Source organism: Mirounga leonina, unplaced genomic scaffold (assembly GCF_011800145.1).
Source record: "Mirounga leonina isolate KUSES-001 unplaced genomic scaffold, KU_Mleo_1.0 Mir_376, whole genome shotgun sequence".
Lineage (NCBI taxonomy): Eukaryota > Metazoa > Chordata > Mammalia > Carnivora > Phocidae > Mirounga > Mirounga leonina.
In genome coordinates, this window is record NW_023270718.1 from 2,799,049 (window position 1) to 2,823,426 (window position 24,378).

A 24,378-nucleotide genomic window follows, 5' to 3' on the forward strand; every position below is an offset into this window, starting at 1 on the left:
GATCTCTTTGAGATAAGCCCTTCTCTACTTTGGGCTTTTACTGAGATGCTGAGTGACAGTCCTCAGAAATTTAACAGAAGCCCCATTGTCTGATTGAGAGGATATGTGAGGCACATCCTTAAACTCCAAAGTGCCGTTGTCTGACTGAGGGATATTCCAGGCAACATCTTTGATCTTCCTTAACAAAGAATTTTATAGTCATACCCTGGGCTTCATGTTTAGACCATGCCCTCCCAAGAGTGCTCTTCTCTGCTCAGTTTTCGCATCCTTTGGCACCTGGGGAGTTCCCAGGGTCAGCCAAACCCAAGGTGAGGGCCGCAGTCCTCCTGTCTGCCAAGTCTGTCCAGGACTTCTAACATCAGCTGCAAGCTCGGGCTGAGAGGGGGGTGCCCAGGGCCACCCTCACTATAGACCAGCTGCCTACAAATTCAGAGATCCCCACTGACTCCCCCAGTCTCAATAATTTGCTAGAAGTAGCTCTAGAACTTAGGACAGCACTGGACTTATGATGATAGTTCTATTACTTCAAAAGAATATTATAGCCAAACGAAGAGATGTATAGGCTGGAATCTGGGACTGGGAGGGTCCCAAATGCAAAACTTTCATGACCCTGGGGACATGTCATGCTCCCAGCAGCACACGTGGCGTATTGCCACACCAGGAAGCTCACCCAAGTTGTGGTGTCCAGAGTTTTTTTTTTTTAAGATGTATTATTTATTTGAGAGAGAGAGAGTGTGTGAGCAGGGGGAGAGGCAGAGGGAGAGAATATCCAAGCAGACTCCTGCTGAACTCAGAGCCTGAAGTGGAGCTCAATCCCTGAGATCATAACCTGAGCCGAAACCAAGAGGCAGACACAACCCACTGAGCCAACCAGATGCCCCAGGTGTCCAGAGTTTTCACTGAAGGGTCATTATGTAGGCATGGCTGAATTATTGCCCATGCAGTTGGCCTTGATCTTCATCTCTACCTCCTCAACACACACGCTTCCCCTGGAGGTCAGGCTGATCTCACATGGCCCCAATCCTCTCGTCACATGGTTGGCTCTTAGGGCACGGCCAGCCCCCAGCCTGAGTCATCTTGTTGGCATATACTGTCAGATGTGGCCCCAGAGGCTCACCATGAGGAGCAAAGACACGCCTGTCACTCAGGAAATCCCAAGGAGCCGGGGCAAAGGCCGTACCTCGTTTTGGGTAAAGTTAATTCTTCATTTGAATGGCGAGGTTGAGAATCTTCCAGACCTTCAAGTCCCCAGCTCCTTCGTGTTCCACATTTCTCCTTCAGCTCCCCTCTCCACTTGCCTTTACTCCAAGTGGCAAGAAGAAATCAGGCAGCCGTTCAGCACTCGGGCTGGGAATCTCGTAGCTGGATCGCCCAGCTCACTAGTTACCTGTTCCAAGTTCCACAAAACTGCATGCGACACTAGAACTTTAGCCACCACACAACAAAAACGACCTTTCCTCAGACTTCTGGTCACGTGTTCCTCACCTCCCTTTATGCCCTCACGGGCCGGCTCCTCATGCTGCACGTTTCCACTAATAGTTTGTTCAAGGCAGTCTAGGCTCCGACAGGCTCTCCAGAGCCCTTCTGGCCCCCACCCACTGCCCAGTGCCAAAGCCCAGTGCCAAAGCCCAGTGCCAAAGAGTGCAGCACCCCACCCTTGGGATCAAAATCCTAGCTGTCATTTGTTTGTGGGTAACAAATTCCCGTAAAATGGAAAATAACAAGCATGTACAACCTCACATAATTTCTGGGGATCAGGGGCCTGGGAGCCACTTAGCAGGGTGGCGTTTGCTCTGGGTCTCTCTCTCGAGGTTGCAATCAAGATGTCATCACCCAGGGCTGCCATCACTTGAAGGCTTGCAAGGGGCTAGAGGATGCGCTTCTAAGATCACTCGCTCGTCCGTTGGCAGGACGTCTCAGTTTCTTGCCATTTGAGCCTCTCTGTAGGGCTTCCCCCAGAGCACGTGACCCGAGAGAGTTTGCAGCAAAAACAGAAGCCACGGTATCTTTATAACCTAATGTTGGGAGTCCCACACTATCATCCCCTCAATATCCTATTGTTCCCAGCTCAACCCCAGTCACTGTAGTGGGGGATTACACTAGGGCTCAAACACCAAGAGATGAGGATCCTTGGGGGCCATCTTGGTGACTGGCTACCACAGAGTCCTTCCACCCATTTTACAGATGAGGAAAGTGAAGCTCAGACTCTTGACCTCGGGCACACAACTCAGAAGTGGTGGAGCTGGGAGTCCAGCTCAGGCCCACCTGAGGCTGAGGCCCTTGCTCTTAACCTCCTCCTGCCTCCCGCAGGACGTCGATGCTCTGGATCTGGAGATGCTGGCCCCCTACATCTCCATGGATGATGACTTCCAGCTCAACTCCAGCGAGCAGCTACCCAGGGCCTTCCACAGACCTCCAGGCGCTGTCCCCCGGCCCCGTGCTCGGAGCTTCCATGGCCTGTCGCCCCCAACCCCTGAGCCCTCCCTGCTGCCCCGCTGGGGGAGTGACCCCCGGCTGAGCTGCTCCAGCCCTTCCAGAGGGGACCCCTTGGCACCCTCCCCCATGGCTGGGGCTCGGAAGAGGTGAGCCACAGTAGAGGGAGGATATAAAGGGAGTGACCCCCCGTCTTGCTCTTGCCTCCTGCTCCAGCCCCATCCCTCATCATTCCTCCTGCTGACCTGCTGATCTCTGTTCCAGCCAGGCCACGTCCCCAGCCCATGCCATGTTTGTTCCAGCCTCCGGCTCTGCCTCGGCTGTGCCCCCTGGAGTGCCCTCCACTCTTCTCCTCGTTTATCCAAATCCCACCAGTCCACTAGGGCCCTCTCCTTTACGACATATTTATATCTGGCCTCGTCAGGATTTTTGTCACAGTTAAGAGAACATTGCAACAGTATCAAAGAAACTGTCTAGAACCAAGTTTCCTAACACCTTTGAGAATCTGTTGAAAGCTATGGACTCTTTCCCAAGAACATTTACACATACATACACACGCACAATTTTGCATATAATTTCAGAGGGTCCACGTCCTCCTTCCAGAGACATTAAATGACTAATACTCAAGCTTTTGCTCTCCATGTTGCAGGCATGGGCCCATTTAGTGTCCAGAACGGTTCCTTTACTATCCGTATGAGGTTTTATAGATACATCTCATTATTTCCCAAAGCTCTCAGCTTTGTGCTGGATATACAGTGGGTGCCTAATAAAGACTTACTGAATGAGGGAGGGAGGGAATTAATGAATATAGTAGGTGGATGGATGGATGGTGAGTGGGTGGGTGGTAGATGGATCACTGGATAGATGAAGGGGAAGAAGGATTGGTGGGTGGATGGAAGGATGGATGGATGGGTAGATGGGTAGATGGATGGGTGGGTGGATGGGTGGATAGATGGATGGATGGACAGATGGGTGGGTGGATGGACAGATGGATGGATGGATGGACGGGTGGACGGGTGGATGGATGATTGGTAGCTGGATGCATGGGTGGGTGGATAGATGGGTGGATGAATGGATGATGGATAGAAGGATGGGTAGATGTATGAGTAAAGGAATAAATAGGCACTTGGGAGAGTGAATGAGTGCCCACACGTGCTCAGGTTTGTTGTGTTCTGAGATTCTGACCTGTTTCCCTCCAGGACCCTGGCTCAGAGCTCAGAGGACGAAGCCGAGGGGGTGGAGCTGCTGGGAGTGAGACCCCCAAAACGGTCCCCCAGCCCAGAGCCCGAAAACTTCCTGCTGCCTCCCCTCAGCCTGGTATGTTGGGGGATTTGTGGGATTCTCTGGCCCTCAGAACCTAGTGGGCTTAAACCTACTGTTTTACGGGTGGGAAAATCAGAGGGGCAGGGGCTGGCTGAAGGTCAAATGGAAGGTCAGTCATCCAGGTGAGGCTATGACTCTGATTTGCTAGCTCAGGTCATGGGTATGAAAAGGCTCTGCAAATTTATGTAAGTTGGTGGTAAGTTCTAAGAAGAAAAATTAAGCAGGGTAAAGGGGGGAAATGACAAAGGTTAGTATGTATAGGAACTTCTCCTGTGGGCCTCCCTCCCAAACCTAGAACAGTTCTTGGCCTTGGATTATTAGTGTAGCATTAAGAGTATAGACACTGAAGTCAGACTGACCTGGGTTCAAGTCCCAGGTCTGCCACCTAGTAACTGCGAGACCTTGGGCAGGTGATGGGACCACCATGAACCTCAGTTTCCTCATCTGGGAAGTGGGATGGTTACATCTCACAGGACTCATGAGAAGCAAATGAAAATAGGCCGATCCTTAGTGGCTATCGATAAATAGTATAAAAACAACCAAGCAGGGGCGCCTGGGTGGCTCAGTTGGTTAAGCGACTGCCTTCAGCTCAGGTCATGATCCCAGGGTCCTGGGATCGAGTCCCGCATCAGGCTCCCTGCTCTGCGGGAAGCCTGCTTCTCCCTCTCCCACTCCCCCTGCTTGTGTTCCCTCTCTCACTGTGTCTCTCTGTCAAATAAATAAATAAAATCTTTAAAAAAAAAACAACAACAACAACAACCAAGCAAAGGCAACATCCCCCGTCCCCCTCCTTCCCCCACCTCCCTGCTTCCATCTTGCCCCTGCTGTCCTTTCAGCACAATGGCAACCAGGACGCCCTTTCCAAAACCTGGCCTAGGCTGCGCCCCTGCCACCAGGCCTCCCTCCAGGACCTTCCATGGCTCTCTGGCTCCTCACTCGGAGCAGGGCTGTTTGAACGCGAGAGGTGTGTGACGGTATCCACAGCTGATGGTTACTGAGTGCCCACCTTGCGGCAGACGCTGCACGAAATGCCTCGTGTGATTAAACTATTTCATCCCCACAACCACTCTTCAGATACTGTCGCTGTGATCGTTATTCTTCGCGGTCACATTTGCACACGAGAGGACAAGCAACTGCATGGGTCAGAGTCTGGGCAGGAAACAGCACGCTCACATGGGGGCATTGAGGAGCATTTAAAGGCAGGACCACTGGGGTGCCTGGGTGGCTCAGTCGTTAAGCGTCTGCCTTCGGCTCAGGTCATGATCCCGGGGTCCTGGGATCGAGCCCCGCGTCGGGCTCCCTGCTCCACGGGAAGCCTGCTTCTCCCTCTCCCACTCCCCCTGCTTGTGTTCCCTCTCTCGCTGTCTCTCTCTCTGTCAAATAAATTTAAAAAATCTTTAAAAATAAATAAATAAAAGCAGGACTGGCAAAGGTGTGGGCAGCATACTGGGAATCAGCAAGAGGTGGCTCATCGCAGAGAAGCAGCTGGATCGAATAGCCCCGCTTCCTCCTCCCTCCTGCTGGCATCTCCTGTTTGGTGGACCCAGCAGGAGCACATGCAGCAAGGACTCCGTGATTCTGGAGCCCACATGCACGGTCCACCTGCTGGGGCACAGACGAAGGGCAGGACGAGGCTCAGGCGGGGACACACGGAGGAGATCTAGGACGCTCGCTTCACCCACAGTCAGATAGCCCGTAAGCGGCCGCTGGGCCCCGCCGGGCTCTGAACCACAACTGCACCGTTGTACCTCCTGGGACACTGACAGTGACGACGGTGGTGGTGGCAGCTTTGTCTTTCTCCTGCAGAGCTTCCTTCTGACAGGAGGGCCAGCCCCAGGGAGCCAGCAGGATGCCAGCACCCACCTCCTGGAACTGAATGAGCCCCTGCGTGAGTAGCACGGCCCTGCGTCCCTCTGTCCCCGAGCAGGTGCCCCAGATGGCCGAGAGAGGGGAGGGGTGGGGCAATCCAGAAGGTGGGAGGGGGCGCTGTCAGTGGCTGGACGTGACCTTGGTAAAGACAGACAGCCCTACCCTGCTCTCAGCGGCACTGAGGGGGGAGAGAGAGGCCCCCAGGGAGGCAGGGGCTTGCCAAAGCTGCCCCTTGGAGTGGAAGCTGAGTCCAGGCCCAGGCTAGGCCTCCGGAAGCCTGTGTCTGATTACCATTTGGGCTTGCCCTTCCTTGGTCGTTCCCAGCTGTGTGGCTTTGGGAAAGACTTAGGACCTGTTACAATAGTTCTAACCTTAAGGAGATGTTTTCAGGATCTGTGGAGGGGCAGCACAGGAAAAGCTTATTAGCACAAGACCTGATTGGTAGTAAACGCTCGAGAAACGTCTGCCCTTACGCGAAGTTGGTGCTGCAGACCCTCCACGGAGCGAGACAACTGCTAGGCTTCTTTAGGTTACCGATCTCATCTTCCAGCACAATTGTCGGTCGCCAGAGCTCCACCCCAAACCTCCACGCATCAGCTAGGGGATCTTCCCAAAGCACAAATCTGACCCTGGCCTCCCTCTGCTCCCAACTCATCCATGGCTCCCTAGTGCCCTTCTGAGAAAGAGCAACCTCCTCACCTTGTGCTCCAATCTCTGCGGGGTCTGACCGCTGCCTCATCTCAGACCACACTTGGCTTCACATCCTCTGTTCCAGCCACGGTTACGGTCTTTTGGTTCATTCTGTCCTTTATACATGTAACAAAGATTTACTGAATGCAGAGTCAATACCAGGCACTGTCCTAGGAGCTGGAGACACAACTGTGAACAAAAACAGAAATCCCTGCTGTCACAGTGCTGATGTTCTAGCAGGGAACACAGTCCAGAATAAAGACACAAATACAAGAAGGGGCGCTAGAGAGGAAGATAAGTGCTTCTGGGAAAAAATAATGCATGCAAAGGGAAAGGGAACTCGGGGGTGGGGGGATTTCAGTTTTAAGTAGTACGATTAATAAGAGTGGTCTTATTGAGAAGGTGACATTTGAGCAAAGACCTGAAGGAAGTGAGGGAGTGAGCCGTGACAATTTCTGGGGGAGGAGCATTCCAGGCAGAGGGGACAACAAATGCAAATGTCCTGAGGTGGGAGTATATCTTAGTTGAGGAAAACAAGGCCAGGATAGCTGTAGCAGAGAGAAGGGGAGAAGGGGGGGGGCTAATTGCGTGGGGACTCTGTAGGGCATTGTGCTGAACTTGAAGTAATCTCACTTGAGGAGACAGCCTCAGGACCTTTGCATATGCTGATCCTTCTGCCTGAATGCTTTTCCTTCTATTCTTCGCCTAATTACTGCATCCTTTAGATCTCAGATCAAATATTACACCTTCCATGAAGCCCTCCCTAACTTCCTAAGCTCATGGCTCATAACATCGTAGACCATATTTATGTGGGTGTTTATGTCATTATTTGATTTTTGGCTGTCCTTTCTCTGTGGGTGTGAGCCGTGTGAGGGCAGGGGCCAGGCTTGTCTTGTCACGGCCCTACTCTACTGTCTGTGAGGCAGGGCAGTGGCTGGACACAGAGCAGGGCCTCCGTACATATTTGTAAAGGAAGAGCTAATATTTATCTAGCACTCACTCTGTGCCAAGTTTTGTGCAAAACCTATCGTGTACATGACCGACGGACACCCCTCCCTGGCACTCAGGGCAGGGAGTTTCGTCTGTCCTGTTAACTGCTGGGTCCCGGGTGCCTGGCACACAGCAGGTGCTCAATAAATATTTTCTGACTGGGTAAATTCTCACGAGTGAGGTAGGTCTAAGTCTCCCTGTTTCCTGGGTAATAGCAGGAGCTCACTTAACTGAGCGCTCACCAGTACTAATTATTGTTCAAAGCACTTTACATGGATTCACTCATTTCCTTCCCACACACAGTAGCCCTGGAAAGGAAGTATTGTTGGCTCGTTTTACATATCAGGTAGCCCAGACACAGACAGGTGAAGTCACCTGCCTCAGGTCACACAGCAAGTAAAGAGCAGAGCCGGGGATTCAAACTCAGGCCGCATGTGGCTCCAGCCTTCTTAACTACTGCCTTACACATCCTGAGCACCTTGAGGTGCAGAGAATAGAACTTGCCCAAGATTTTACCACGATTTGAATCCAGGCACGCCTGCCTCACCACCCACGCTTTTAACTGTCAAGAGGGGAAGACGGGTTTGGGGAGTAATCCCCCACCTTCCATCTTCCCCCCACAGGCCTGGGCCCCTCGCTGCTCTCTCTCTACCCGGATGAGGACACCGCTGAGCCCAGGAGCCACTTCCAGCCAGCAGCAGGCTTGGCCCAGGCCAACTGAGCCAGCCCCCCTTCCCTTCTACTCCCCAGAAAGGACCTCAACCACACTCCACGCCGGCAGCCAACGCACAGGATGGGGGTACCAGGAGAGGGGTTCCCTCTCTCCTCTCAGCGGCGCCCCCCGCCCACCTTGGGCCTACCTCAGCCCTCACCCCTCTGCCCCCCACGTCTGGGGGCTCTTTGGGGTGGTCTCAGCTCAGTGACCTCTGGGAGGGGGGCCCCTGGAGCCCTCCTCCTTCTCCTCTCAGGACTTCCCTTGGGGTTCTCAATACTGGTGACCTCATCCCTCTCTCCAACTCTCCTGGCTTGATTTTGGGTGACCAGGGGTGGGGAAGGTTGGGGTTCAGATCTGTGTTTCTGGGCTCTGGGGAGTATTGATAACCATAATCACATTTCTTTTCCATCCATCTTTTATTATTATTTCTTTTTGTCGTTTTCGTGATAGGTTTTGAATTGCTATGAATGGCCTGGGGTCCATAGGAATGCAGGACTCTGATCCCCCCTCCTCCCTCAGGTGTTAATGGGGGGGGGGTCTCGGGCAGACCTCACCCCTAGCAACTTGATTAGCCCCTTAGTCTTCCAAGTGGCCACCCCGCTCTGCCTGCCCCTCCACTGGGGACTTCCACGGCCCCCAGCCTCGCCTGGACACTGGTTTCATTTCCAGGGGTAGCCTCCAGCTTCCTCTGCTCCCAGACCAGGCAACCTTGGGCTCTCTATGGTTCTAGACCACACAACTTCTGACCTGCTCTTCTAGACTGCCCCGCCCCCAACACATCCTCTAAACCCCTCTGACTCCAGACCTCGCAAAGTCCAGCTTTCTCGTTCTGGACCTCCCCGGCTCCAGCACTGTCTCTTTTCATACCTCCACGGCCTCCCAAGTTATCTGGTTCTAGGTCTCCACGGCCTCCAAGTCCCTCAAGCTCCAGAGCCTACACCCACCAGCGTCCTCTCGTTCTAGAACTCACTCTGACGTCCTCTGGTTCTAGACCTTTCCTTGTAAATAAGTCTCCCTTGTAACAGATGTCACATGCTCCGATTCCTGCTGATTCCAGCTCTTACAACCAACAGCTGCCTCCGATTCTGGACCCCATGACCCAAGCTTCGTATTGGTTCTAGTCTTCCTGATCCGGAATACACCGGGCTCCAAATCCAGACTTCCTGATTTCTGAATCATTTTGGTGGTACGCTTCATGATGCCCAGCTCCTTCCTTTTCAACTTTCTACCCTCAAGACTTACTTTTCCCATCAAAAAGAAGTAAAATGAGTTTTAAGTCGATCTTATAACCATTATAGTACTTCCGGGGCAGACTCCATGCTCTAGGTCTCTCCTGCTCTAGACCTTGTGACCTCCACCATCCACTGGTTCGAGACCACCCAGCCTTTAGAACTTGCAGTTCCCAGGAGCCTTTGATTCCGTATCTGCTGATCTCACTTTTCTCTGGTTCTTGAATTTGGCTTCAAAGGTCTTTGGGTTCCAGACCTCACCCTATCGATTCCCTTGGTTCTAGGCCTCACAATCTCCAGTTTGCTCTCCAGATCTTATGACCCCAAATTACTCTAGATCTAGAACTTAGCCTTCAGACTTCTGATTATAGACCTTGCCTTTACCAGTTTTTCTGGTTCTAGACCCTACAATGCCCAGCTCCTGATTTTAGATCTTATGACTCCAAAATCCCTCTGGTTCTAGAACTCAGACCTCAGAGTTTTTTGAATTCTATTCTTACACTATAGATTCCTCTGGTTCTAGGCCTCACAGCCTTCAACTGTCTCTGATATCAGATCCAAATTCTTTTGGTTCAAGAACTCAGCCTCCAGGTGCTTCTGATTCTAGAATCTGGACGTCACCCTGTGGATTCCTCTGGTTCAGAATCTTAAGACCTCTGACTCTCTGATTCCAGACCCCACCCTCCTAATTCTATTCTGGGCTTCCTGCCCTACTCAGCTTGCCCCAATTCCTGCTCTGTCTGAAGTCTTCCCATTCCAGGTCCCTCCACTAGTGGACCTCATGCTCAAGCCTCGCCATCCTTGAGCTCATATCCCTACAGTTTCCCTGTTGTGGAACCCTCAGCTTTCCAGGGATGCACTTACCTTTACTTTACCCCAGGTACCTGGGGGGCCTGGGGCTCCCTTACAATCCAGGAGACTTCCCCAGCCGTGCAGACACATGCACAGCCCTATCTGCGTATCACGGGGTGGGGAGAGAGGCCAGGACTCCTTAATACTCCTGCCACCACCTGTGTGTCGCTCTTACCCTCCAACCCTGTTTCTACGATGGTGCTACTTTTGGGTCTCCCACACGAAAAGGCCCCCCCGCTCTCAGCCCAATTCACCCCCTTTTTGGAAGGCACTTCTCACTCTGTTTTGTCATGGGATGGCCTATCCAGATTGGTGCTATGGGGAAGAAGCGTCGGGTCCCTCCTTCCCTCAGGGGGTAACCTGGGCCCTCAATGGAGGGAACTGGGCTGGGTTGGGGAAGGGAAGGGACTGGCCCAGCCACTCTGGCTCTGAAACCCACTAATCTCTACGCCACCATAAAGACCTCGCCTTGGTAGGCACCAGAGCTCTGTGTGTTGACTCATCTTTGGGGTCGCCTCAGGGTGTGTGGGTACACTGGCTGTCCCCGTGTGGCTGTGATTCTGTCTGTACGTGTGACTCTGTGTTCCTGCATGGGTCTATGTAACATTGTGGGTCTGCTGATGTTGTAATTCTACATATGTGTCTTTGTGACGTAATTCTGTGACTCTGTGGGGGTGGGGAGTTGTAATTCCATCTACCTGTGTGTTAGTATCCGAGTGCAATGATCCTGCTTTATGTGTGTTTCTGGTGACTCCGGGTTTCTGTGTTCCTGAGTGTGGGAGGTTTTGTGGTGTTGAAATTGTGCTTACGGGCGCCTGGGTGGCTCAGATGGTTAAGCGTCTGCCTTCGGCTCAGGTCACGATCTCAGGGTTCTGGGATCGAGTCCCGCATCGGGCTCCCTGCTCCTTGGGAGCCTGCTTCTCCCTCTGCCTCTCTCTCTCTCTGTCTCTCATGAATAAATAAATAAAATCTTTAAAAAAAAATTGTGCTTACACATATAGGAGTGTTTGACACCATCATTCTGTATACTGATATCTATGTGACATGGTTTTCTGTACTTGAGTGTATGTGTGAGAGAGATTGTGTGTCTACAGATTCATGGGCAGATGGGTGTGCCTGTTGTGTCCCATCTCTGTATATCATTCTTGTAACCCCTCTCCTATGTTCCATGTAGGAATCATTTTTTTGGTCATGTTTTCTTACTTTTTTTTTTTTAAAGATTTTTATTTTATTTATTTATTTGACAGAAAGAGACACAGCGAGAGAGGGAACACAAGCAGGGGGAGTGGGAGAGGGAGAAGCAGGCTTCCAGTGGAGCAGGGAGCCCGATGCGGGGCTCGATCCCAGGACCCTGGGATCATGACCTGAGCTGAAGGCAGACGCTTAACAACTGAGCCACCTAGGCGCCCATGTTTTCTTATTTTTAAGTAATCTCTATGCCCAACGGGGGCTTGAACTCATGACCCCAAGGTCAAGAGCCACATGCTCTACAGGGCCAGCCATGTGCCCCATCATGTAGGAATCTTTTCAAAGAAAGACAACACTTTCAAGCCTTGACACTTGTTGCCCCCTTGCCTTAAATGCCTTTCTCCCTTCCTCCTTCTTACTTGGTTATCTCCTACTCACACTTCAGATCTTGGTTCAGATACCCCCTCCTCCAGGAAGTCTTCCCTGCCCGCCCAGCAAGATGATGTCCCTCCTAAGACCTCCTGAGAGCCCCTCCCCTCACAGCTCTAGGTACTCAGTCCCACTCTGGATATTTATAATGGAGTAGATCCTAAAAAGTACTTACTCTGTGTTAGGCCCTCTGCCAAACACTTTATTCCTATGGTCTTATCAAACTTTCCTCTAATCATCTATAAGAGGCACAGTTATCGTCCCCATTTCAGAGGACGAAACTGAGATTCAGAGAGGATGATCACTTGCTAAGGTCACACAGCAGGGAAGGACTGAGCTGGATTCGAATCTGGGATTCAAATCCATTACAGCAGTTTTCCCATACACACTCCTAAAAATCTCAAAAATCTAACCTACAAGGTGGGCTATGGAGCATAGAGACAGTAGAGTAGGACTGAAGAGCACAGAATCAGGTGGGACAAGGTGAAGTCCTGGCTCTGCCACTCTCATTGTATGACCTTGGGCAAGTTTGTTGACCTCTACATCTCAGTGCCCTCAGTGGTAAAATGGAGCTGATACTAGTATCTACCTTCTAGGCTGATGGTTGGCTGTGACAGGAGGTGGTGGGATCAGGCTGCCAGGACGAGGAGACGGGGGAATGGGATAGCTCATGCTTCCAAGAGGGGAAGCCACAGCAGGGCCTTAAAGGATTTAGTGCTATAGTTCCACAGGAGTTCCAGCTGAGGGCTTGGGAAGGACGGCCTGCAAGGGTGTACGGTGGGAGGGTGGGGGGTGGGGTGGCATCTGGAGCTACCGCCTGAGGCTGTACTATTCAGGGTTTCCTAGGTCATTAGAAAGAGTTTAGGGTTTTTTTTTTTTCTAAGGGCACTGAGGCACCTTGGCAGGCTGGGGACTGGGGGATGAGGATGAAGAAAGGAGATGGTGTAACAAACTTCTGAGCCTTGCTCAGGACTAGGGAATCCAGGGCGCCTACAGTTAACAGCTAGAACCACTGACCTCAAGATTGGAACTTGATTCTCTTGGTTTGAGAAACCACGCATTTTTCAGGGGGGGGGGAACTGCCCCTAATTGCTCAAGGTCACACAAATAATTGCCAGGAGGTCTAGTCTCCCGGCTCTGGTTCTGCGCTGGGCCCGGGGCTGCCCTGCAACCACACCCACCCACCCGAAAAGCCGGGGCGGGGAAATCCCACCGTGGAAGCCCTTCTCCCCCTGCCCCCCCCCAACTTCTGCGGCCTTGGCACACGGTAACTTTGGGAGCGGGGGCCAGGCCAGACCTTCCTCCCCCTCGCCCCGCGCGCCCCCTTTCGCCCTCCCCATTGGCTCGTTCTAAGAAGGGCGCTGTCTAGGAGCCCTCTGGTCACCTTGTCCTCCGCGCGCTCTATCGCCAAAGGGCCCTGCGCACGCGCGCGAAGGGCGCCTTCGGGGCCCGCGCTTTACGACACTTGCGCAGCAGCGGCAGCAGCAACTCGGCACTCCTTCGCGACGATTCGGCCGGGTGCCCCTGGCGGCCGTTGCCAGGGTGGGGGTCGCTTTGCGGCATGGCGATGGCGGAGGGCGAGCGGACTGAGTGTGCTGAGCCCCCCCGGGACGAGCCCCCGGCTGATGGCGCTCTGAATCGGGCAGAGGAGCTCAAGACGCAGGCGAACGACTACTTCAAAGGTGAGCCCACCCCGGAGGGGACCAAGGGAGGGTGGAGAGCGGCCCAGGGCAAGGGGTGCCCGGCCCGCGCGGAACCATGGCAACGCGGAGCGGCAGCCTGGGCGCGGGGCAGACACTACCAAGTGACCCGGCGTGGGGAGGCCCAGGATGGCGCTACGAGGGGGCGACAGAAGGGGCTTCTGACGGAAGGGGCAATACCTAGTAGTGGCATTCGGAGCGGGTGCTACTGAGTGGGGAGACTGGAGAGGGCGCTACCAAGTGTGCGGCGGGAGGGGGACGGGAACGAGGGCAAATCCATACGTGAGATCCTTGAGAGGTGCTAGTTATGGTGAGACCTGAAGAGGGCGCTGTCAAGTAGTGACGGGGCTGGGGAGTGATGGTGCTACCATATGGGGAGATCTGGGGTGGTGGCACCAGGTGGGGCGTGGGGGGCACTGTCCCAATAGAGTAGGGAATTGTAAGGGTGGGGAATAGATCATTAGGTGGGAGGGCAAGGAGATAGGAGATTTGGGGTTGCAGGAGGAAAAGGGATGCGTGGGAGGCCCTGGGAGTAAAGGTGGGAAATCCCAAGAATAGTATGACATTAAGATCTTGGGAAAGAGTAAGATGATGGGGCACTAATTCAACATGTTTATTGAGCACCTGCTTTGTGCTAAGGCCTGTGCTAGACTCTGGGGATTTAGCAGTGAATGAGGCAGATGTGGCCCTGCCCTTTTATAGCATGTAATTTAGCAGGAAATCAGACGTTGGGTAAAAACACAAGAAATAATAAAATACTTAGAAGTTGTGAGGAATGCTTTGAAAACAACCCCCACAGGGTGTGAAGTAGAGAACAAGGGCTGGAGGCTACTTTAGAAAGCATGGCCAGGGAAGGCCTTACTGAGGAGAAGGCATTTATGTTGAAAAGAATCTCAAAGGAGTGTTCCAGGTGGGTGCAGCCACATGTACAAAGGCCCTGAGGTAGGAAATGAAAGGCTGGCGTGGCTGAAACTTTAGCAAGTTAGCGGGGAGACTGATACAAGATGAGTTTAGAACGGGCCAGACCGGATAGGGTTTTACAAGTCACTGCAAAGCTAGTTCGGATTTTACTCCAAGAGGAGACATTGAGTAGATAGATGGGCCAGTCTGGAGCTCCAGGGAGAATTTGGGCATGGTCAGCCTATGAATGGAATAGAACACCTGGGAATGGATGAGGTCATATAGGGAGAGAAGGGGCCAGAACCTTGAGGAATTTTAATGTTTAGAAAAGAAGGAGAAGAGGCTGAGGAGGAGTAGTCAGTGAAGTGGAAAGATGTCAGGAAAGGTGTCAGGAAAGATGAGAGAAGAGAGTGCTTCTAGAAGGAGAGGGCTGTGCCTTGGGTCGGGTGCTGCCAGGGTGAGCACTGAGCCTTGACTGTTGGATTTGACTCCACGAATGTTGGTGGTAGCCGTAACAAGAGCAGTTTGCAAGAGCAGTTTCTGGGGAATAATGAAGGTGGTAGTCAGCTAGGTAGTCACTCACCCAAAAGTGAACAGGAAGTGAGGAAGTAGAGACAGCAGATGTTGACAAAGTGGTTCGAGTATTTTGGTCCTAAAAGGGAGTGGAGAAACAGGGAGGGGGAGCTGCCTTTTTTTTTTTTTTTTAAGGATGGATGAGTCCAAGAGTCTGGTCTGATAGCCAGAATTGATCCTGCAGGAGAGAAGGGAGACTTAACAGCAGCAAAGCCAGGAGAAGGGAGCAGGGGAGGAATCTAGAGCCTTTAGCGGCCTTCACTTGGCCTTTAGTGGGAGCACAAGGGGATTCAGAGTGGGAGCATTTGGTCGGGCTGCAGCCACAAGGAGGTAGGACCTGTGAGGGATGAGGCTGGAGGTGGAGCGTTGGAGGCCTGGTCAGGGAGTGTGGATGTCATCCTCAGGGTGGTGGGGAGGCATGGTAAGATCCCCCAGCTTCCTGGCTGGGATTGGATGCAAAGGCAGAGCTGGAGCCAGGAAGACTAGGATGGTGGACAGGTGAGGGATGGTGGCGTTGCTGACCAACTTAAGAAATGTTTCAGAGAGGAAATGAGGGCTGGAGAGAGGGAGGAGGGAATGTCAGGCAGAAAGAACAGGATGGCAAAGGCCTATCCTGGCAAAGAGGAGCAGAGCCTGGCACCGAGGAAGTGAGTGGGGCTGGAGTGTAAGAGGCAAGGGAGGAGCCTGAGCTTTCTGCTGGGGACCCTGGGGAGCCATGGATAGTTCTGAGAAAGGGAAGGACAGCGTCAGGTTTGTGCTTTAGCCAGACCCCTGCAGAGGAGCAGGACTGGAGGCTGGGAGAGCAGGGAGGAGGCTGGGGCAGGAACCTGGGCCGAACAGGATGAAGGCCAGACTGGGGCAGGGCGGGGCTGTAGGGATTGAAGTGGATGCATAAATCTGAGATGTTGGGGAGGCTGACTGGACAGAACATGGCCACTGCCTGGCGTTGGGGGGTTGAAGGGTCAGGAGAAGTGTCCAGGACAAGGCACGGTCTCCAGCTGGGGGATGGCAAGGAAGGTGGGGCTGTCCCTGAAATGGGGCTAGGAAAGAGCAGCAAGTACGAGGATTGATGCTGAGGCGAAGTAAGAATTCTGGGAAACAGTAAGCCATGGGGAGGGGCCCCCTGCTCCCCAGGACCTGGGCGCTCAGAAGCCCTGAGGCTGGGCAGGCAGCCAGAGGTGCTCGCTTCGAGCTGGCACAGAGGAGAAAGCTCCTCCTGGTCCAGGCCCCTTGCTGTCTGGCAGGCAGTGGCAGGCACAGAGCCCCAGCCTCGGGGGCTGTGGGAATAACAATAAAAAGAATAATTACAGCTCTCCTTAATTGAGCCCCTGTGGTGGCCAGGTACACCACTTTGCTCAATCTTCCCCCGCGGCACTGGGAGGTAGGTGGGAGCAGCCCTGTTTGTTTTATAGAGGAAGCTGAGGCTCAGAGAAGTGAAACCACTTGCCCAAGGTCAGAGTGTGAGCAGCAGAGCCCGGATATCCCCCTTCCTCGCCATGTGCTTGGCTCCCATGTTCAGAGTCCTTACCTGGAGCCTGCAGGGGGAAGAGGATAGCCCCCCTGCCAACACGGCTGGATCCCCTCTGTGAGCTCAGAGCACAGAGCCGATGTTGCTCTGCTCTCTTCCCCTCTCTCTGGTCCTCATCGTCCCCGCTTCTTTAAAATGGGAGGGGTTGTATTTAACCCCCAAAGAGTCCTCTGGGTCTAAGACTTTGTAGACATGGTTAAGATCTCAGGCTGCCTGGATCCAAATCTTGTTTCTTTCTCCTACATGCTGTGTGACCTCCGGGCAAATGACTTAACCTCTCTGTGCCTTTGTGTCCTCATCTCTAAAGTGGGGACTGTCTCGAGGGCTAGATGCACCCAATTTGTAAAGCAGATAGAACAGGGCCGGGATACGGTGTCGCTGGGTAGATGCGTGAAGTGCAGTCTGCTCGCATTTCCTCTGATTCTCCTCTTCTCTTCAGTTAGTCATGTATTCACTTCTTTTGCAAGTATCTGCTGATGGTTTTCTCTGCTGTGGCCACATTCCATATGAAAGTTTATTTAGCCCTCACAGCTCGGGGAGGCAGGGCACGGCCAGTCGTGATTCCTGCATTTTCAGATGAGCCAGCGGAGATGCAGGGAGGGAAGGCTGTTTGCCTGAGGCCTCGTGGTCAGCATTCATAGAGCCAGGTGTCAGGCTCGGAGACACCTGGCTCCAAACCCCAGGCCAAACGGCCACTTGAGCAGCACCTCAGCCGTCGAGAGAGCTGGCCAGCTGGCCTCTGGAACGTGGCCAGGAGGCTGGAGGTAGTCCTCGAAGGCACTGGCATTCCAGGGAGGGTCCGTCAGACTTAGGCTGTCTGATTCTGCCCTTGCTTGTTTCTGGGAAGTCCTGGGCCTGCCCTCTGGGGCTCCCAGTCCTGAAGAGACACACTCATCACCTAACGGCGACAAACCCGGAACGGGCAGGGCTGGGATAGGTGAGCCCAGAGGCTGGGGCAGCCCGAAGGAGTGCCTGACCCAGCCTGGGGGTCAAGGAGGGCTTCCTGAAAGAGGGGACATCGGAGCCATTTGAAAGATTGCCAGATATTAGGCTGCAGGAGGAATTGTTCTCTTGTTCCTGGCCATCTCCCCAGGACCTGACTTCTGCTTTTCCTAGTGTCAGTCTGTCTGCCTCTGTCTTCCTTCCTTCCTTTATTCATTGAAGAACTATTCATGAAGCCTGGAACCCTATTCTTCCATTTTCTTCACCTGACTCACTCTTGCTCAATCTTTCTCATCCTCCAGGTCTCCCACTGTGGCATCCTCTTGGTCTGTCCCTGTGCTGAACACTCTGGGTCATCAGTGTCTGGAGATGTGTGTGTGTGTGTGTGTCCGTGTGTCCTACTGGACCGTGAGCCCCAGAAGGGCAGAACAGAGGGGGTGCTGTGTCTTCAGACAGGGCAGGGCTCAGAGAAGTAAGACAAACAGGGCCCCAGCCCTCACAGGGCTTAGGTTCAAATTGTGGAAATGGATTATAAGCAAACAAAACAAAGGTTTATCATGGTTTATACAATGGCACTGGAGAAAAGAGGTGGGAATTAGGGCAAGCAGTCCCATTTTAGGCCAAGTGCTAGGAGAAGGACCCTCAAACTCAAGTCCAGAGTGGGTACGTAAGTTGCCGAAAGACACCTGGCAAATAAGAGATGGAGCCGGGGATTGGGCCCAGGCCACCAGCCCTCATGCTAGGCTCCCTCTCAGGGGCCACCTGGCACAGAGAGTAAGAATGGGAGTGTTTGGGTTTCAGCTTGTCCCCAATTCCTGCCTACCACTTGCCTTGTGACCTCAAGCATGGGCTTTCCCTCGCTGAGTGTCAGGACCCTCATCTGGAAAATGGGGCTAATGCAGCTGTCCTCAGGGGTATCGTGAGGGTTCAGGGAAAGGACTCATGTACCAAGAGCCCCACGTGGGACTTGGCACATCATGGTCCGCCAAATCAGGCAAGCCTCTGCGCCTTAGCCTCCTGCCTGTCGAATGGGCACGTGGGAAGGGTCCAAGCCTGGCTCTGCAGATGCAGACCAGGTGTCTGACCTTGAACAAGACCTCCGTGGCTCATCTGTAAAGTGAGCACCAGACGGTGCCTATGCCGTGGAGATGTGAGGAGCCATGGGTCAAGATATAAAGTGCAGGGCACAGCCATAGCTCATTTCAGAGGAAATGAACCTTTTCCCCGTGGCCAGACGGCACATCCTGCCGCTCTGCACCTAGAACCTCAGCATCCGCACCCCGCTGTGGCTGTGGCCTTTGGGGTCTGTCTTGCCAGCCTCCCCGCCCTCATCCCCTTCCATCTTCCCGCTCGCTCCACCCCAGCCACCCCAGCCTCTCACTGGTCCTGGAACACGGGCTTGTGCTGGCAGCACACCCCTCCCCTCCCCGCCCCAGGGCCTATGCACCTCCTGCTCCTTCCATTGGAAATGCTTTTCCTCTTGTCCAGTTTGTAGCTTCTTTTGGGTCTCTGCTGCTATGTTCCCTTTTCCTTGAGGCCTAAGTAGATTCCTTCTCCTTTCCCACATCCTATTCCCCTACTGGGCCCCCTCTCTGGGCTTGTTTCCTTGCCTTTGGGGGCTGGACAACCAAGGGGCTCAGGACAAACTCACATTTGCTGATTCACAACATCTCAGCTCTGGTACTCGAATATATCTTCTCCGGGCCATGGGACTGCAAGAAGACCCTCCTGAGGTTCTGGAAGAAGTATCGCCCAGGTTGGGGCCTTAAGGGGTGATGGCTGGGTGGGTGTGTGGAAGTGACTTTGAGTCCTGGAGATTTGAACCTGAGGGGACAGTTGGGACAGGGAAGAGGGGACAGGCTGAGTAGACATTTCTGAGCTCAGCTGCGGACCTCGGTTTCCCCATCAGTGCATGGGGACACTGGGCCAGTACCCAGCCTAGGGCCCGTTCTTACTGGGTGGCAGCAGCCCTGCCTCATGCCGCCTCCTCCTCTGTCTCCACAGCCAAGGACTACGAGAACGCGATCAAGTTCTACAGCCAGGCCATCGAGCTGAACTCCAGCAATGCCATCTACTTTGGCAACCGCAGCCTGGCCTACCTGCGCACCGAGTGCTACGGCTACGCGCTGGCCGACGCCACACGGGCCATCGAGATCGACAAGAAGTACATTAAGGGCTACTACCGCCGGGCCGCCAGCAACATGGCCCTGGGCAAGTTCCGGGCCGCCCTGCGTGACTACGAGACGGTGAGCCGGGCCTCGGGGAGTGGGCCGCCTCCGGCACCTGAGCCCGGTGGACGCCACCTCTGGCCAGATGGGGCGGTGGGGGCGGGGGCACGGCCTCAGGGTGCGTGGCTGGCGGGGGAGGGAGGGTGTGAAGAGGCGTCTGCCTGTTCATCCACCCCTCACCCATCCGACAGATAAATGCCCGAGAGGCCCCTTGGCCTGGAGCACAGCTTGCGGGTTCACATCCCAGCTCTGCCCTCACTTGCTTGGTGAGCCGGGATGAGTGCCCTGGCCTCCTTTGCTGCCTGTTCCACGGCATGAAATGGGGAGAACGCCAAGACCTGCCTCTAAGGGTTGCCATGAAGAATCAATGAGTTTCTGTTTTTCAAGCGTTCAGACCAGTGCCTGGCCCGTAACCCGTGCCCTGTTACAACACACCGTTGGGGTTTTTGTCGCTGTGGGTGATCAAGAGCCACGCAACCCGTCTTCTAGCAGAGCCATAATTTGGGGGAAGGCAAAACCCAAACCCGTGACCTAGAGTAGGCAAACAGAGTCATGGCGGACGAGGAAATGTGCCTGGAAGAAGGCAGAACAGGGCCGTATGCTGTAGAGGGCAGCACATGGGGCACGTGTCGTGATGAGACGAGGGAGGGGACCTAGAGCGTGGCAGGTCACCAGTTCACCCGCTCATCGGCCACTCCCAGCCCTATGATTTCCTCTCATGGGCATGATAGGCGTGAGGATGTCAGGGCGCGTGCGTTCCTGCCTCGCATGTCCCGTGCCCTCCGTGCGGACGGGCGGAACGAATCGTTGTGGCAGCCCTGTGGGAGGGGGACTGGTGATTAACCCACTGTGCAGACGGGGAGGCTGAGGCCCAGGGAATCGGGCCACGCGACCGGCAGGTGGCAGACCCGGGGTTTGAAGCCCCGGCACCTGTGTCTCCTGCTTCGGAGAGCCTGACAGGAGGGGTTTTGCTTGTTCTGTTCATTGGGTCGTTGCTTGGCACCAACAGGGGCTCAGTCAGAATGTGTTGCGTTATTCTGCACCCCCCCTCACACACACACCCTTACTCCCTCCTTTTGTTTCATTCACCTCCGGGCGCTGGGCAGCTTCTGTTGTGTGGGGAGGGGCGCCTAGGGGCTTGAGAGTCACAGGCTGCAGTTGGAGGGAGCGGGGCTGGCTGCTGGCCTGGGGTGGAGGGTGGATTTCAGGCAAGTGAAGGCTCGAGCCAAGCCCTGGGCCAGGGGACACCTGTATCAGGGTGGGGGCAGGGGCATGGAAGAGGCAGTAATGTAGAGCCTGGGGGACAAAATGGAGGAGGGAGTGGGGTGACACCCAGGAGGATGGGGGAAGGAACAGTGGGACAGAGTCCTTAGGAGCTTCAGGTCCCAGGCCATTCCCCAGCCTAACCTGCACCTTGTTGTCCCCTGGTGTCCTCATCTAGAGAATAGCAACAAGATGAGTGGCCACCTTCTGGGTGGCCGTGGCATGAGTAGAGGTTATTGGGGCGAAGGGTCCATTAGTGAGTAACCCAGGAGGGCCCTCGGGGTTGGACCGGGGCAGGGTTTTTCTGCAGGGCTCCCAGTGCGGGGAAAGGCCTGGAGGAGACAGGGCAGGGCAGAGGACCGATGAGCCTGAGCACAGGTCTGTGGCAGGGTCTTCACCATGCGTGGAGTTGTAGGAAAGTCTTTCCTGGGGTATAATCCCCTTCTCCTCATGGCTCTGGCCCCTGGTCAAGCAAGGGCCTAATCCCACATACTCCATGAGACTGAGATGGTTGGTTCTAGCCATCGTGTGCACATAATCACATCTGAACATCTTCCCAGGCCTTTTGGATGCCATGGAAGGCTGGTGGCGGGGTCCACAGCTTTTTGGGAACCAACCTGAGGTGGGGCCACACTCAGCATTTAAATTGTCTCAGCCTATTTCCCTGTGGAGGCTTCGCTAGGAGCAGTGGCGAGTCCCCACACGAGCCCGGGATCCTTGCCCGTGTGGGTCTTCCCCAAGCCTTCAGGCTGTCCGCTTCTCCACTCTGACACATTTCATCAGGCTCTGTGAGCGCCAGGCAGCTCCCCGTCCAGAGGTCTCTGCCTCCTGCCCCTCTGCCTTCCAGAGGTGCCTTGCGACATGCTAGAGCTTCAGGCCCCCGCTTAGATCGCGGCTTCCGTGGAGGCAGAGCCAAGATGTGGCCTTGGATGAACACAGGCCTGAGACTTTCTCTTTCCTTTCTCAGCCTCAGTGTCCTCATCTGCACGCTCACCATGGGCCTTGCTCTGTTGTGAGCTCTCTACGTGCCTGGGCTCAGTCCATTGTGCAGGCAGGAAGCAGAGGTCTGGAGGGGAAGCCCCTCCTCCAAGGCCTTGGGGAAGAGTTGGGACTGGAACCCGGAGTCCCGTCTTGTGACTGTTAGTGGGCCATGAAGTCAGTCCAGTGGTTTGGACACCAGCACCTGTGCCTTCCTCAAATAGAACAGAGTAGAAAAAACAGTTCCTTTGGAGGAAGTGTGTATATATATTCGTGAAAAAATGTTTCTCGCATATGTGAATATGGGTGTGTGGTATAAAATGTATCTTTCCTTACCGTGAGTCATGATCCAAAGCCTCAAGGCTACTACTAATGGAGGAGCTGACTCTGGCAGCAGCCCGGCGCCCAGCCACGGGCTGGCTCTGAGTGCTTTGGCTCTGTGCCCTCGGTGTCCTCATCTGTAGAAGGGGGAGAACACTAGGGCTTGCCTCAGAGGGTTCCTGTGAGGAATAAACGAGATTAGTACGTGGAGAGTGGGGCCTGCCCCCACTTAGTGCTCACTGCCCTTCCTTCTGGGGTCGTGTGGGGGGAGAGCCCCTGGCCCGTAGGAAGGCTGTGTGCCCCTCCAGGGGCCTCAGCAGGAACGGGTCTCCCTTTTCCGTGGGTCGATGCTGAACCCCGCCCCCCATCCCTCGCACCTCCAAGTTAATCCTTTCAGAGGGACCCTTGCTCCAGGATTCCTTGTCCCTTTTCTGGGTCCTCTTCTCGGAAGACCGCTCCGCCCCTGCCGTGTTCTTTCCTGTTTGTGGTTGGAATGCAGCTGGTCATCTGGGCTCAAGCCGGATCCAGGGGACTCCTTCTACACTCCCCACCTCGGATTTTGGAGGTTTGGTTTATAATAGGGTTTGCATTTGGGTTTCTTCTTCCAGCATCGTCCAGCCTTGCAAGCCCGTACGGCGTGCGTACACCTAAGGGATGGCGACCCCGTAGTTCCAGGAGTCGCCGTAGCTGATGTCTCGTACAGCCCGCACCGTGGGCCGGGCCACGGTGACCTTCATGCCCTAGGAACGGGCGGTCTTCACACCAACCCTGCGCTGTGAGGTCTGTCCTGCTCCCTGATTTATAGATGAGGAAACAGAAGCCCAGAGTGTGGGCCTCTCCCTCGAGGTCCCACAGCCAGGAAGTGACAGGCTGGTACCCGAGTCAGGCGCGTGACCACCGGCCGTACGCAGCAGGCAGAGCGCCTCGGCACAGCGCTCTCCCATCGCTCAGCCCGACTCCGACCATCTCTCCTCTTCTGTTGCGTTTTATAAAAGGAACGTTGAGTATGACTCGCTAAATCAAGTCACTAGAGGGTCTTGCCCTGGAGGATGACAACGTTGGTGTCATGCTTGAGACTGTCCCTCTGCATTGCCTGCCCGAGACCCGGCCCCGCTTCCGCTGCCTGTGTGCCTCGGACGGGCCCCTCCGGGCCGCATCTCAGCACATTTAGAGTGAAGTTCGGGCAAACTGTTTGGTGGCCAGATCTGACCCGAACTTACGAGGGGGATACTGCTACCAGTGCCGCTCGGACCTGCCGAGGGCGTTACGGTCCCCACGGCATTGCCCGGCTGCCACCCATAGGCGGCCCCCACAGTGTCATGTAGGGATCGCGAACCCGGCTTACTGTGCGGTCAGGTCGAACACCGTGGTTCTTGCCTGTGAGCGCTCCCGGCTGAATGGCACTTGTCAAAACAGCTTCTCGAGGGCATCGTGGCTTCACACGCGGTTGTGAGAAGTGAAGTGAGACCGTGCTCCTGGTTTCCCCCGTAACCACGTAGACACCACGGTCAGAATCTGGACCGTGATACAGCCCACATACCACTTTCTAAAGACAAGTCCAGCGTTGAGTTCTGACTCGCCAGGCCCCTCCAGTCTGGAGGGAATGACCTTCCCCGGGAGCAGGGGTGCCCGGCAGGGCCACTTCCCGTTTCCCAGCCCGTAGTGAGTCGAGGCGGCAGCCACTGGGCCTGGAGTGAGTACTCACTGGCTGTCGGCCCCTGTGATGGGCCCTCCGCAGGGGTGCTGGCACCCTGCCCTCTTCCTAGGAGCTAAGGGGGGCTCAGGCCGGGGACAGGTGGCAGTGGGCAGGGAGGGGGTGCAGTCCAGCGTGCACGGTGGAAGGCAGGATCCTAGGCAGGGACAAAACAGAATCCTGGCTTCTTGGGCCTCGGTTTCTCTGCCTCATGTCTGTGGGCCTCAGTTTTTTCATCCATCAAATGGGGATTGTGTTAACACCCGATAGAGCTGCTTGGAGGATAAAGTGAGCCAGTTCAGTGCGGACGACAACATCAGGTATATAGTAAGGGCTCCGAAATTTAGCTGTGTATTGTTACTGCTACTGATCCTCTTTTCCCGGCCTTGTTAGTATTCGTCCCCATTCTCCACCTACCCTGCGAGTTCTCTGAGATCTGGGACCGGCCGGAGGAAATGCTTAGTGGTTCATCCTTCCCCTAGGACGCGTCCATTCCCTCCTGGGGCGCAGCCGCAGCCTCACCCTTGTGGGGCC

The 24,378-nt window shown here is 54.6% G+C and overlaps 2 protein-coding genes and 1 long non-coding RNA gene across 3 annotated transcripts in view; 2 read left to right on the plus strand and 1 right to left on the minus strand.

The window, feature by feature from the left end:
• HIF3A (hypoxia inducible factor 3 subunit alpha) overlaps positions 1-9,262 on the plus strand; it is a 27,273-nt gene extending 18,011 nt beyond the window's left edge. Inside the window, exons 12-15 of the mRNA XM_034986813.1 lie at positions 2,311-2,582; positions 3,633-3,750; positions 5,563-5,644; positions 7,929-9,262. Of these exons, the coding sequence (XP_034842704.1) occupies positions 2,311-2,582; positions 3,633-3,750; positions 5,563-5,644; positions 7,929-8,026 (570 nt within the window). The 3' untranslated portion in view covers positions 8,027-9,262. The remainder of the gene's footprint in view (positions 1-2,310; positions 2,583-3,632; positions 3,751-5,562; positions 5,645-7,928) is intronic.
• Positions 1-13,164, minus strand: part of LOC117998172 — a 14,248-nt gene extending 1,084 nt beyond the window's left edge. Inside the window, exons 1-2 of the long non-coding RNA XR_004675952.1 lie at positions 13,103-13,164; positions 6,325-6,504 (exon numbers count right to left, since the gene is read on the minus strand). This is a non-coding gene — a long non-coding RNA (uncharacterized LOC117998172). The remainder of the gene's footprint in view (positions 1-6,324; positions 6,505-13,102) is intronic.
• PPP5C (protein phosphatase 5 catalytic subunit) overlaps positions 13,119-24,378 on the plus strand; it is a 21,913-nt gene continuing 10,653 nt past the window's right edge. Inside the window, exons 1-2 of the mRNA XM_034986812.1 lie at positions 13,119-13,400; positions 19,366-19,607. Of these exons, the coding sequence (XP_034842703.1) occupies positions 13,280-13,400; positions 19,366-19,607 (363 nt within the window). The 5' untranslated portion in view covers positions 13,119-13,279. The remainder of the gene's footprint in view (positions 13,401-19,365; positions 19,608-24,378) is intronic.